At 42.6% G+C, this 13,534-nt stretch overlaps 1 protein-coding gene across 1 annotated transcript in view; it reads right to left on the bottom strand.

The window, feature by feature from the left end:
* The window catches only part of RNF17 (ring finger protein 17), a 785,154-nt gene that overhangs the window by 571,857 nt on the left and 199,763 nt on the right, over positions 1-13,534 (bottom strand). Inside the window, 1 exon segment of the mRNA XM_030200280.1 lies at positions 10,292-10,368. Coding sequence (XP_030056140.1) covers positions 10,292-10,368 — 77 coding nt within the window.

Here is a 13,534-nt window from a genome sequence, read left to right as displayed (position 1 = left end):
TGTACTTAGAGGAGACATAATAGCCTATAGTAGCCATAAGAAAAAAAGCAGGGATAAGGATATACTAAGACTAGGGAAACAATTGATTCGACTAAGAAGGGAATATGGAAACACAAATCAAAGGGCAATAAGGGAACAGTTAATGGCCACGCAAATACACCTAAACACGTTAATACACCAAAAAGCGCATAAGTCAGCGATATATTACCAATATCAATTATACAAATATGGAAATAAGCAAGGTAAAATACTAGCAGGGATGATTAAGCGAAAGAAAGGCCCTCAGAAAATATTATCTTTGCAAAGTGATACAGGGGGACTGATGCATAACGATGATAAAATAAGACAAATATTTTCATCATATTATAACAAGTTATATAATCCAGCTACAGAAGATCAGCTAGACCCGGGGCTATATTTATGTAATGTAGAACTACCCCAGATAACAGAAACCCAAAAGACGATGATAAATAAACCCATAGAACTAGACAAACTCACCAGTGTAATTAAAAGTAGCAGTCTACATAAAGCACCGGGACCGGATGGGTATAGGGCAGAGTTTTATAAGCTGTTAAGAGCCCGATATAGTTCAGCCCATTCAGAAATCATTACAGCAGATGGTGGGAATGGAGGCACTATCGACAACACTAAGGATGGCTGATATAGTGGTATTCCCAAAACCAGGGAAAGATCCGGTTAAACCGGAATTGTACCGACCAATCTCACTCAAATTATGAGGCCAAACTACTGGCTGGGATATATGCTAGAAGAATGGCAAGAATATTGCCGGATCTGATTGCATCGCCCCAGGTGGGATTCATAACAGGTAGACAAATAGTGAAGAACATGAGGCAGATATTAGCTTCATTAGAATGGGTAAAATTGAAACAGCTGGATTCACTACTGATTAGTTTTGACGCTGAAAAGGCGTTTGATAGAGTGGATTGGGGGTTCATGTTTAGTGTGTTAGGAGCGTATGGATTTGAAGGAACATTTGTGCAGGCCATTGCAGCATTGTATAAAGAGCCACAAGCAAAAATATACGTTAATGGAAGTTACACTACAGCGTTTGACATTGGCAGGGGGACGCGACAAGGCTGTCCATTGTCGCCCCTGTTGTTCGTTTTGACACTAGATCCGCTAATACGGACAATAATGGAAGACCCAGAAATCACGGGAGTGTGTATGGGGAAACATGAATTTAAAATCTCGGCTTTTGCCGACGACCTCTTAGTTCATTTAAGTAAACCAGACATAGCCTTACCGGTGCTATTAGACAGATTTAAAGAATATGGGTCCTTTTCAGGATTTAAATTAAACATGCAAAAATCAGAAAGCATGCCCACCAATGAAAATATTCTGAGCCGATGGGAAGGAGAATTTCCACTTCGTTGGACTGTGGGAGAATTTAAATACTTGGGAATTGTGTTAACAGCGGATCCGCAAAAACTTTATAGGAAAAATATAGATAATTTGCTGCAACAAACGGGGCAAACTATGGAACGCTGGCAGGGATTACCGCTGACACTAAGTGGGAGAATTGGGCTATATGGCATGGTCATATTCCCGAGGTGGTTGTATGTACTTCGACAGCTCCCACTCATTATACTAAATGTTGACATGAGAAGATTACGAAAATTGATCTCAAAATTTTGTTGGGGAGGGAAAAAACCTAAAGTACAATTGGAACAATTATATAGAGGGCTGCGATATGGTGGGTTGGGGTTACCAAATATGAAAGAGTACAACTGGGCCTGTTTGATGAGACATATGGCCGATTGGACTCTGGGAACTGAAGAATATACCCCGTGGGAGCTAGAGAAAGAACTATTTAAACCATATCATCCGTATTATTTATTACACACAAATACTACATGGATACCAAAACAGTGGAGGCGACATGTATTGTTGGGTCCCATGAGGCGAGTGTGGCAGTACCTAGTGCGGCTACTGGGGAAAAACCCAAGATATACGGACTTATTACCTTTGAGGGGAAATGCGGAATTTGTACCTGGCCTAAGTTCAGATAGGTATGATACATGGGCCAAAAAAGGGTTGGTGGTTGTGGCAGATCTGTTTCATGAAACAGGACAACTAAGAACACAGGAAGATATAAAGGGGATAGTGGGGGTTCACAACATAGACTGGTACTCATATCTACAAGTGAAAGTCTATGTGACCAGGTTACTGAGATTAGGATGCTCTAGGGGATTGATCCCACTTTTGGAAACTTTACTGATACCTAGGGAACAACAAAGGGTGACAGTATCAGGACTTTATGAGATAATAGCAACAAAGACACAACCTAAGAAACTTGATATGATAGCGCAGAGATGGACGATTGACTTGGGAATGCTGGTTACAGAAGAGAATCTGTTAGTACATATCAAAGAGATTAAGGGTAACATACACAGTGCCAGACACAGGGAAACTCAATATAGAGTGATCATGAGAGCTTATTTTACACCGAAGCAGGTGTATTATGCGGGGCGGATACCAACGAGTGCCTGCCCTAAATGTGAGATGGGGGAGGCGTCTTTAATACATATGTTTTGGGAATGTCATCCTGTGAAGCGGTTCTGGAATGTGATACAAAGATTTTGTGAACAAATATTACATAAACAGATTAGATTGACATCTCGCCACTGTCTGTTAGGGTACAGAGGGAGTAGACATAATTTAAGAAATGCTGAATGCCAGTTTGTCTATAAAGCTAGTGTTATAGGGAAACAATGTATACTGCAATTATGGATACAGGAAGAAGCACCCTCATTCTGGCATTGGCGGAACAGCATGCATACCCTAGCTACATGGGAAGCTAAAGATGCCAGAAATACGATAAAGCGAAAGAGAGAATTTTGGGCAATATGGGAACCATATATACAATCCCTAGGACATAAGGCTCGAAGTTTAATACTGAATACCATACAAATACAAAGTTAGATATTCTTAATGAATGGAGGTTAAGATGGAAGCTTATGGGTTAAGATAGAATTCTATGTTATCAGACCTTTATGGCTTAATAAAGACCTACTAGAAATGAGTATTTATTCATTCATAACAATGCATCATACATAACTGTTACATATAGAAGAGGATGTGGGGGGAGGGAGGGATAAATGTTATGATACAATTTGATGGCTATATATAAAGTTGAATATTTGAAATGTTAGTCCACTGAGATTTGTATAAATGTTTTGAGACTACTATGGTAAGGTGGAACTGTATTATTGGAAAAGTCATCAATAAAAAACTGTTGGAATAATAAGTGGGGGGGGGGGGGGGGGGGGGGGGGGGAAGGGAAAACTAGGAGACAGTTAGAAAAAACCTTTGTAATACAGCAAAGAAATGTTAATGGAAGTTGCTACACCGAGAAACAGTGTATTGAACTATGTTATCTCTTGTACTGTTTTCAATAAAAAACGTTGAAACATAAAGGTGCGGCTGTTTAACTGAATGCCCACATCTAAAAAATGTATTTGAGAGAGAGCTGCACGGCTTCCGTCCCCGCGGGAATCCCGCGGAACCCGCGGGATTCCCGCAGGGACGGAGGCAGTTCCTGCGGGGTTCCCGTGGGGACGGAGGCAGTTCCTGCGGGGTTCCCGCGGGGATGGAACCTGTTCTGTGGGCTTCCCGTGGAAGTGTAAGCTGCACCTGCACCAGCCTCTCATCTACCGAATACCAATTTATTTGAGTGCTGTCTCCTCCTCCTCTTCTTCCTTGCTTTAACAGCATAAATGTGGAAAGTCTTCCATTAAGGAGGTGGTAGAGTCACAAATGATGACTGAATTCAAAAAGGCATGGGATGAACACAGAGGATCTCTAATTAGAAAATGGAAGTTATATAAAAGCTAACCTTAAATGGCTGCATGTGTGTGGATGTGACAAGTGACGCTTAAATGGCGACTCTGGCTGTGATGAACTAGGGCTGATACCTGGCAGACTTGTATGGTCTGTGTCTCATACATGGCAATCTGGTGTAGGATGTGCTGGAAAGGGCTTAGACAGCAACTTCAGTGGCTGGAACATGAGGACAGTGCTGGACAGACTTTTACGGTCTGTGTCCCACAAATGAGAACATGAATAGGCTGGAGTGGGCTTCGATGGCAACTCCAGCAGTTGGAACATAAGAATTTGGCCAGACTTCTGTGGTCTTTGTTCCAGAAACACGAAAGAAAGACCATAATCAAGTATATAATATCACACTTGTTGATTTAATGATGAATTGATCATGAGTGTGACTATTGGGCAGAGTGGATGGACCGTTCAGGTCTATTTGCTGTCACTTACTATGTTACTATTAATCCTCTTTGCTCCCAGGCTGGTGCACAGACCTCAGCTCTGACACAGGCACGAGAATCAGATGTCACCTGACCTACTGGCGCATGCATGTGGCGACCTCTCAGCACACACTGCCAGTGAATCAGAGACAAATCTTACATGTGCGCACCAGAGTGTTCCAAGTTCCAACTTCCGTTCCTTCCTTGCCTACAGTGCTGTGGCTCAAATCCAGAGACAGACTGAGGGAGCTGACTGGAACTTTCTTTTATGTACTATTAAATTCTTACGGGGATGGGTGGGGATGGGTTAAATTCTTGCGGGGACGGGTGGGGACGGGTTGGGATGGTTTAAATTTTTGCGGGGATGGGTGGGGATGGGTAAGATTCCAGCAGGGACGGGCGGGGATGGGTAGGATTTCTGTCCCCGTGCAACTCTCTAATTTGAGTATCAGAAGAAGCCATTGTAAACTGTATACTCCGATGACAGGTGTTAAGCCATTCGTACAGACCACGTAACTCATTTTCTGTGCCCCACCATAGCAAACAAACATCTATAACTCTCATCCATAGGAGGATTTTCTGTTGGAATTGTGATCTTCTGATCCACTTCTCTACAAACACGTTCATAAGTTCACCAATGTCAGGGCAAAGGTAGTTCCCATCGTTACACCGGACTGTTGTACATATAAGTCATCCCGAAAGCGTAAGAAATTTTCACACAAAGCCATTTCAGTAAGTGCAGAACACTACATATACGGATAAGGGAATATCGCTCACGTACGGGGGCGCCTCTGGTACAGCACTGTGTTGCATTCTCATGAGTTCACTAATTTAAGATGCCTGGTGTTAGAACAAGTTCAATTAAGTAATCGAGGGGGTGATCTTAACAGAAAACTTTTACAGAGGGAAGTTTTCTGGACTTATCTCCTTAAATCTCTGGAACCAGAAGGATTAAATACGCATTTACACTGGGGTTGTTACATTTAAGAGAGATGGTTTCCGGTGGTCCTCCTGTGTACATCTGGTAATGGAGCTGTTAAAAAGCGTGATCGTCATGTTTAACAGTCATGGTCTGCATTTGGAGTGAGAAAGATGCAAGTAAGTGCCTGAGTTATAAGCAGCAGCTTTATATGTTACCTGGAGAAAATGCTGACGTACTAATTCTGTATTTTTTAATCAGATCTGTAATAAAGTCCTGATTCCTAGACGAAGCCCAGGCGAAACAGGGACCTGTCGGGGTCCAGAGAAGGCATAAAATATGCAGATAAGTGATTGATTGTCCTTCAGCACGAGTGCTTTAAAGCATAGGACTGCGTCTCTAAGTACTAAGTATTAGAGTGAAGAAAGACGTATATAAAATTATAAAACTAAGAAAAATGATAAAACGAAAGAAAGTCTAGAGTACCACTTCATTTTGAACTATAGGTGGTTGAGGGTTTTCAGTGATACATAGTCATGAATGCTTTGAATGTCCATGAACAAAAAGAAAATTTCAGGATAAAGCGAGCTGACATTGAGACTTTTCCCCTCTCACTGAATGAGCAGTCTGGAGTGGTACATATAACTGCTTTTCACATATTGTGTTCAAGTTTGATACACCAGAGGTGTTCAGCACATCATATCCAATGCTTCAAGAGGGTAAGTCCACTATGGTACCACGGTTTACTTGAGCTCCAGGAATCCTCCTTTTTTGGACACCACAAAATAAGTGGAATACCTCCCAGAATCTCGTTGTTCTGGAGGGAAAAGAATGACTGCCCTCAGGGCCGAAAGCCTCTCCAGGGTCTGCCAGACAGCTGCCATCTTGACTGGACACATGCAGGGAGAGATGAGGAAAGCATCTGGAAGAGGATGATGAAACTCCAGCACATGGCTGTCCTTGATAATGTCCAAGACCCATTGATCTGGTGTCACGCAGGCCCACCTCTGGTAAAACAGCTGCAACCTGCAAATGCAGCCAATGGCCACTACCAGAGGCTGGGCCCTGCATCCTCACTGTGAAGCTCTGGAACCGCCAGCATTTCCGGAGGCCCCATCATGACCTCCCCAGCTGTTGCCCTGAAAGGAAGGAAAGGACTGAAAAGGTTGACAGAGGTGGATTAAACGACTAAGCTGGGAACCGGCCACTTGACCTGGCCGATACCTGCGCAGCTCCCTCAGGCATCCCCAACCCACCGAATGGGATCGGTCTTCTGGAAGCCGAGGAACCTTGGATTCACCCAAGCTCTTACCCAAAGAGCAACTTGCCATGGAATGGAAGACTACTCAAACCTTGGAGGCCACGTTTGCTGACCAACTCCGGAGCCACAGAAATTGCCTTTCTGCAACCACCAGAGCCAGGTTCTTCGCAGACACATGGACCAAGTCACAGAGAGCATCCAAAAGAAAGGGCATGCCCAACTCAAGTAAATGACATCCAAAGACACCTGCAAGGAGGATGCTGATGGTGTGTCCAGGAAGCTCTCAGCCCATTGAAAGCTGGCCCACACCATGTAACCCCCACAAACGGCAGCCTGTAATACCAAGGCCAAAACCTCAAAGCAGCTCTTCAGTAGAGCCTCCATTCTACGATCTCGAGAGTCCTTAAGAGGTGCCCCACCCTCTACAGGAATAGCTGTCTCCTTGGTGACCACAGTCACCAGAGAACCACCTTAGGGACCCAGAAAGACTCCAGGTCTGACATAGGGAGCTGATAAAAGTCGAGCTATTGCCTGACAAATGCAAAACAGAGAATCCGGTGTCTGCTACTCACCCATAAACTCCTGCAAATCCTTGTGATACAGAAATGTCTAGGGCGGTCAGTGCACCCCAATTTAACGGGTTCCCCTTTTGAGACACCTGAGGGTCTTCAGACAATTTGAGAGCCCATAGGATCTCCGCCAATAAAGCTGGCAACTCCTGCCAAGGGCGGACAGTGCACCCCAATTTAACGGGTTCCCCTTTTGGGACACCTGAGAGTCTTCAGACAATTTGAGAGCCCATAGGATCTCCGCCAATAAAGCTGACAACTCCTGCCAACTAAAAATCCGAACTGAGGGATCCTCCCCCATAGGCACCTGAGCAGGCTCCCCCAGGCTCTCTGCATCTTCACAGAATGGGAGCTCTGACCTGAGGGAAAGCACCTCCTCCAGGTCCTCCCCAGCTGCAATGCGGGCCTTCATGCCCCCCCCCCCCCCCCAGGCACCTCAAGCGAAACATCCAGTGACCTGGTCACTGGGGGATCTCCCACAGCCTCCACAGGGAACCTACTCTCAGGCAACAAGCCTGATGAAAGCAATAGAACAAATTTGGGGGGAAAATGCTTGGCAAGAAGAGGTAGCCCCTCTCCTAAGTCTAGCCCCAAAATTGTGTCGGGAGTGCCACAAGCGCAGTTGTCACGAGAGAAGCCTCCTTATTCTGCCAAGGAGCCTTCCTAGCACTCTCCGCCACTGGGACACCTGAATCTGGGTCGCACCCATCACCGCCTCTTCGCATACGTGGCAAAGACCGCTGTGCACAGAGACCACCTGCCGAGCGGAACAGGCTGCACACCTACATGCCTTTTCTGCCTGGGATGCTATGCCACACTGTACCAGAACTGTGTCCAGCCACAAGCTTCCCACCGCAGAATATTTTGCAACTGGCCCAGAGTGTTTTTTTTTTTTTTAAATACTGGTGGTGCTCTGTTGTAACTATGGACCCGCCTCAAGGAACCAGAGACCAAACAAAGGAATCATAGTCTGATTTACTACGATAGGGTGGCAATATATTAAGTTACTAGTCTCTCTGTCATGGCAAGGTTTTCATACTGACTTGGGGCGGTGACCGTGATGAACAGGAATAGCAGAGATTGGAGTCATAGCAGCACTTACTATTATAGGTTCATGGTTAGTGAAAAAAACTACAGAGAGCAAAAGAAGAGAAAAGCCAAATAGTCATGAGATAGATAGATAGTGGTATAACATTCATTTCACCCCTGCATTATCCACCCCAAGGAGCATGCCCAACTCCTTGTGTGCCCTCCTTTGGCGAAGAAGCTGCAATTAGTAATGCTTAAGTAGTCACTTCTGTTGCATCTAAATGAGGACATCATGCAATTCAGAGGTTTGGGGGGGGGGGGGGGGGAGAAAAGAGGAATCTCTCACTGCTTCATCTATACAGTTGGAAGGATTCTGTGAACTGGCACTGTCACAGCTTCCTCTAGGAGTGCCACAAAGTCAATGATCTCCAGCATCTCAGCCTTCAGCTGCTCCTCAACTGCCAAATAAATGGGACAGATCTTACCATCTCCCATACAAACTCAGTAAAAGGAGAGATGCTCACAGGGAGACTTTCCCCTTTCATGAGAAGGGCAGAGGGTCTGAGGGGGGTACCAAGCAACCCTGCCTGAAAGAACCTCTGGATTCTCTTCATTTGGCCAGTCCAGATAAGACTCATAAGTATTCCTGCATCTGCTTCTGCACCTGCCTCAGTCTACTAGGCAGGAGCACTGCAAAATGAGTGTCCTTTTGTGCTCTGGAGAAGCTTACTCCCCTGAAGGGCTGGAGAATGAGATTTTCTCAATGGCAGCTGACTCTGGACGCCATTCTGTGTATAGGCATCAACATCCATTGAACAGGCAGGGCAAGAGATGCCAGTATGAGCTAAAGCTTCATCGGGTCCGACACACATACCCCTTGATGCTTCAGCATCGCATTGAGCAAGAAAGTGTTCCACATCTTCCTGGAAGATGGCCCAGATCAGCCCCTCAAGGACAGCCATCACTAAGAGCTATGCCTCAGCCAGTACACAGTCATGTCCTTCGCAGGAATCAAGACTGAATTGGTGGCCTGGTCAAGGCCAACGCATCCACTCCAAGTCTTAGCATGACTGCTTCTTGGGTATTGATTTTGATGCTCTGGTGATCCCAGTGCCATGGCTCCAAAGAGGACCGATCCTGATGCATAGCATCGGAGTCCATTGGTGCAGATGAAGATTATAGAGAATCCTTAAAATGTTCTCAAGGCAGGACTGGAAGATTTCCAATAAGCACTACTGACATGATGTTGAAGCAGGTGGAGACCAGTGTCCCCAGCGTCCAATACAGTTCTAGGAGCCACAGGGACCAACGCCTCAAATGCTGATGTCGAGGGACCAGACTTGCCCACATCAAGGTACCTCTGCACTGCTGCTCTTGACAGAAAGCATTGAAGAGTTTACAAAAAGGATTATGGTGGATCCCAGACACTACAGGAACCATGAATGGTGTCCATAAGGGACAAGGTCCTGTTAAACCTGGAAAACTTAAAACCACTGGAAGTTTTCTGGGACATGAGAAAAATAGCCACAGTGAAATTAAACGACATTATGAAGAAGACAATATAAAATAAAGTTTTTCCATGGCCAGAATGCTCAAGGCCTAGGGGGCCTGAAAAGCTGCAGAAAACAAAATATATAAAAAAAATCTAAAAAGAAAAAAAAAAGGGGGGTTTCCTGGTCCCAACTTGAGAGAAATATAGCCCAAGAACAAGTAAAAAAGGGGGGAAAAAAAGAAAAATCACCAAACATGAGGGATAACCAATATGGCGCAAGCTGAAGGACAAAATATAAATAAATTCCATCCTCTCTACTCTGCAGAAACAAGACTACCTTGGTCCCATGTGAGCACAACAGATGAAAAGGCACATGCATGTGCAATGGATGCTACCAAAAGCTTCTTAAAGAAAAATGCTGGAAAGCATGTCCATGCCTGGCTCCAGTCTATTTTCTTCAAGACTTTATATAAAACTGCATTTTGTCATATTGACTGACCCATTTTCCCCCACTTTGGATGAAAACACAGCCTACTTGATACCAAGTACAGCCTGTTAAATGACCATTGAAAAAAAATCAAATTAAAAGCAGCTTTCAAACAAACAAAACTGCAACACAATGCAGTACTAGCTCTGAAACAAGCATTACGATATAAATGCAATTTTGTAAAAATGAATCCCACAAAAAGTTGGCAGTGGCTGGCTGAATACTTACATGATCACTCATGTGACATAGCCTACCTGAGAGACTGTCTTTGTTTTAGACTGTTGACACTTGAGCAAATATCCTCAACTCTCAATTTTAAGTTATGGATAACCTAAAATTAGAAAAATGTTTACGCAAAAACTGAACAAAGTATCAAAACAAAGTGGGCTTCATGAACACATACTAACTTTAACAACAGGTTCAACAATGCACTTATGCTTTCTCTATAGCAGAATAAAAACACACCCCATATAACAGAAGCTGGTATCCCAGTATGACGACCGCATTGTGTGAATTCATGCTATAATTGGTAAAATATGGTTTAAACAACATGGGTAGCAACCCTAGACCACATTAAAGCAATCCCACGTTATATCAAACTGCATTATAAGATGTCTACACTATTTTCTCCAGCCTCATATAATGCCAGGCCGTAGTGCCTCTACAGGGCTCTAAATTTTAAAAACAGACAGATGTAAAGACAGAAATGTCACATTGAGTATGCCAAAGGTGTTTAGGATTTTAGCTACGTCTTGTGCAGGTTACCACCATGACTTCTTGGGAGCACTGCTGTCAACCCAATCTGTTTTATGCTAACAGCCAATCCATGCAGCTTATCCCAGTACTTTGTTTCCATCATCTTGCCAATAAAGGATTTTCTCCTATGCCTGTTTGAATTTCATTCATGTCAAAGGAGCAATTTTGATATTTCTTTAAAATAAATCTCAACTAAAATCTAAAATTCTGGGCAGTGTACACAAGTTACACAGAAAAATAAAACATATCACAAAAGATGAATACCATTTTGCCAGCTTGAGTAAAAATAGTAGAAAACTCATAAGTAGTCTTAACTCAGTTCTCATTGGCATAACATACAAAATGCTTGCTTTAAAAAGTAAAGTATTCCGATACAAATACACGACTTGTGGTCTTAGGGAATTCCAAACATATATCCTAAGAGGACAAAGATTCGAGTAAGATTTGATAATTTCCACAAACACTAATCAAAATCATTCCTCAAAATGCACATGTTCTGAAATTGATAGAAGGCATTTTAAAGAGAAAGTGGATGCTATTCAAAATACAAAAATTAGTGGGACACACACAATATTCCCTACAATAGTGGTTCTCAAGCCAGATCAAGTAATCTGGCCAGTCCATTGTTTTTTTGAAGATATTCACAATCCATAACAGATATGCATACACATAGGTGATAATTTCATAACAGGGCATATAGGCTACTAAGAAATATAGGTATATATAATCTGGCCAGTCCATTGTTTTTTTGAAGATATTCACAATCCATAACAGATATGAAATTATCACCTATGTGTATGCATAACAGGGCATATAGGCTACTAAGAAATATAGGTATATATGTGCATTCACAAAATTAAGCACACACATTTAAGTCTGCTCTATGGCAGGTGTAATTCTGTGCACACACCTACATACATGAATATTTTTATAAAATATGTGCATGCAAATGGTAATCCTACTCCCAAACCTGCACAAATCTCACAAAAGTAATTGCTATAATTCTTCACACCCTAAGTCAGCAATTTTCAACATTTTATGGATTATAAAGCTGCCTTATTATGATTAAGGTGAGATATAAAACTTCCTCCCTCAGGTTCAGGTTATGTCCTTTCCTTCTAAAAGGTAGCTGGTTGAAGTCTTTCCACTGATGGCACAGATTTGAACACATTCGTCAAAGCAGAAGATCTTAAATAGTATTTCCTGATACTATTTTATTTATTTATTTTTGTAGAAGAGTTTGACAAATATATGGTCAGAAATTTAGTGGTATATCAATATACAAGTTTGTGGAAGGAATCAAGAAGGCACCTGGAGAAGAGCTGTGTGTGTTTGTGGATTTTTATATGCTGGTGGTCTCTGTGAATTAATCATTTCTTGTTATTTTGCCTTTTATGCCAGAGAAATGGGAAAATTAAGGAGATATCTCCCCAATCCTCAAAGGTCTTGTTCGGACAGACCAGCATTGTGGAACACCTCACCTGTACCCTAAGTCTAAGGGTGAAGGACTTCCTGTGCCGGATAGATGTGGGAGCCCCACCCACTATGAACTCATGGAAGCAGTCAACATTGTCCCAGGTTTGTCTGACCAGCAGGTTAGGGTTTTTGGGCCTTTTGCTATTTGGAATCAGAGCAAGATTCATATTGCTTCTGCCAAGAACAAGGGGGCTTAATAAAATATCTATGCTTTTGCGATAAGGTCTCTTCTGGCCAACTCACAAACCTCTTAGGAAAAAAGAGGGAGTATTGGAGAAATACCAGGAGTTAGACTTAAGCATTTTGCAGCTCACTTGAAAGAGAAACTTATTTTAAAGAAATTCCCTCCATAATAGAATAGAGTTTTTCTTACACATACCAAGAACTGAATATCGTACATGAAAATCTGTGCTCAATCGCCATAGCATAAGCTCTCAATTCCATCACAAAAGCAAGAAGGGTTGGATCTGTGTAAGCAATTTCCATACTCCTTCACCTCGATCACTAGAGACCTGAACTCAGACTTGCACCAAGGAAGAGAATCTGCAAACGTAAGTCTTACACAAGGTTTCTCACATATAATCCTACCCTAGCTGAGATATTTAGCCATCTCTCTGACCTCATTTGCAACTTTCTTTAAATTTGTCACCTTACTTTCTAACTCTTCTTACTCTCTTACCTATCTGTTCCATCTTTGCCCATATCCTCCCCGTCAATTAAAATGTTATTACGTATTGTTTGACATTGTAAGTAGTATACTATCTAATTTTTGGGAACCACTGGTTTAAATTCAGTTCCTTGCTACATGAGCATTTTCCTCCCAGCTTGTATTTAGGTTAAGCTTATCCAATTGGACCTCAATGCTTCCAAGCTTGACAGATCTTCAATAGACCACACCTTGCTCAATGTTTCTATGAGCGCCAATACTTCACTGGAGCTAATCTTATCATTGGTCCTATTTCTTTTCTTTAATCATTTATAATTTTTCATTTTACAAAGGTCACTTGCAAACAGTAATACAGAGATGACTGTATATTAATACAATATTAGAGGAAAACAATCTCAACTAGATAAATGGATTATATACAATCTTTCTCTTTCTTAGACCACAAAATAAATAGGGAGAGTGAAACAAGACAAGGAGATCAATTAAACAACAAACAAAGAAAACGTGGTATTAACCTGATTATCCCCAGTTATTTATCTGAATCATTATTCCACATTGATCGTCTGGTTGGCTTCTTCAAACTCAAGATGGTGTGTAT

Source organism: Microcaecilia unicolor, chromosome 4 (assembly GCF_901765095.1).
Source record: "Microcaecilia unicolor chromosome 4, aMicUni1.1, whole genome shotgun sequence".
In the NCBI taxonomy this organism is placed as follows: domain Eukaryota; kingdom Metazoa; phylum Chordata; class Amphibia; order Gymnophiona; family Siphonopidae; genus Microcaecilia; species Microcaecilia unicolor.
This window is presented reverse-complemented; position numbering and strand designations above follow the sequence as displayed.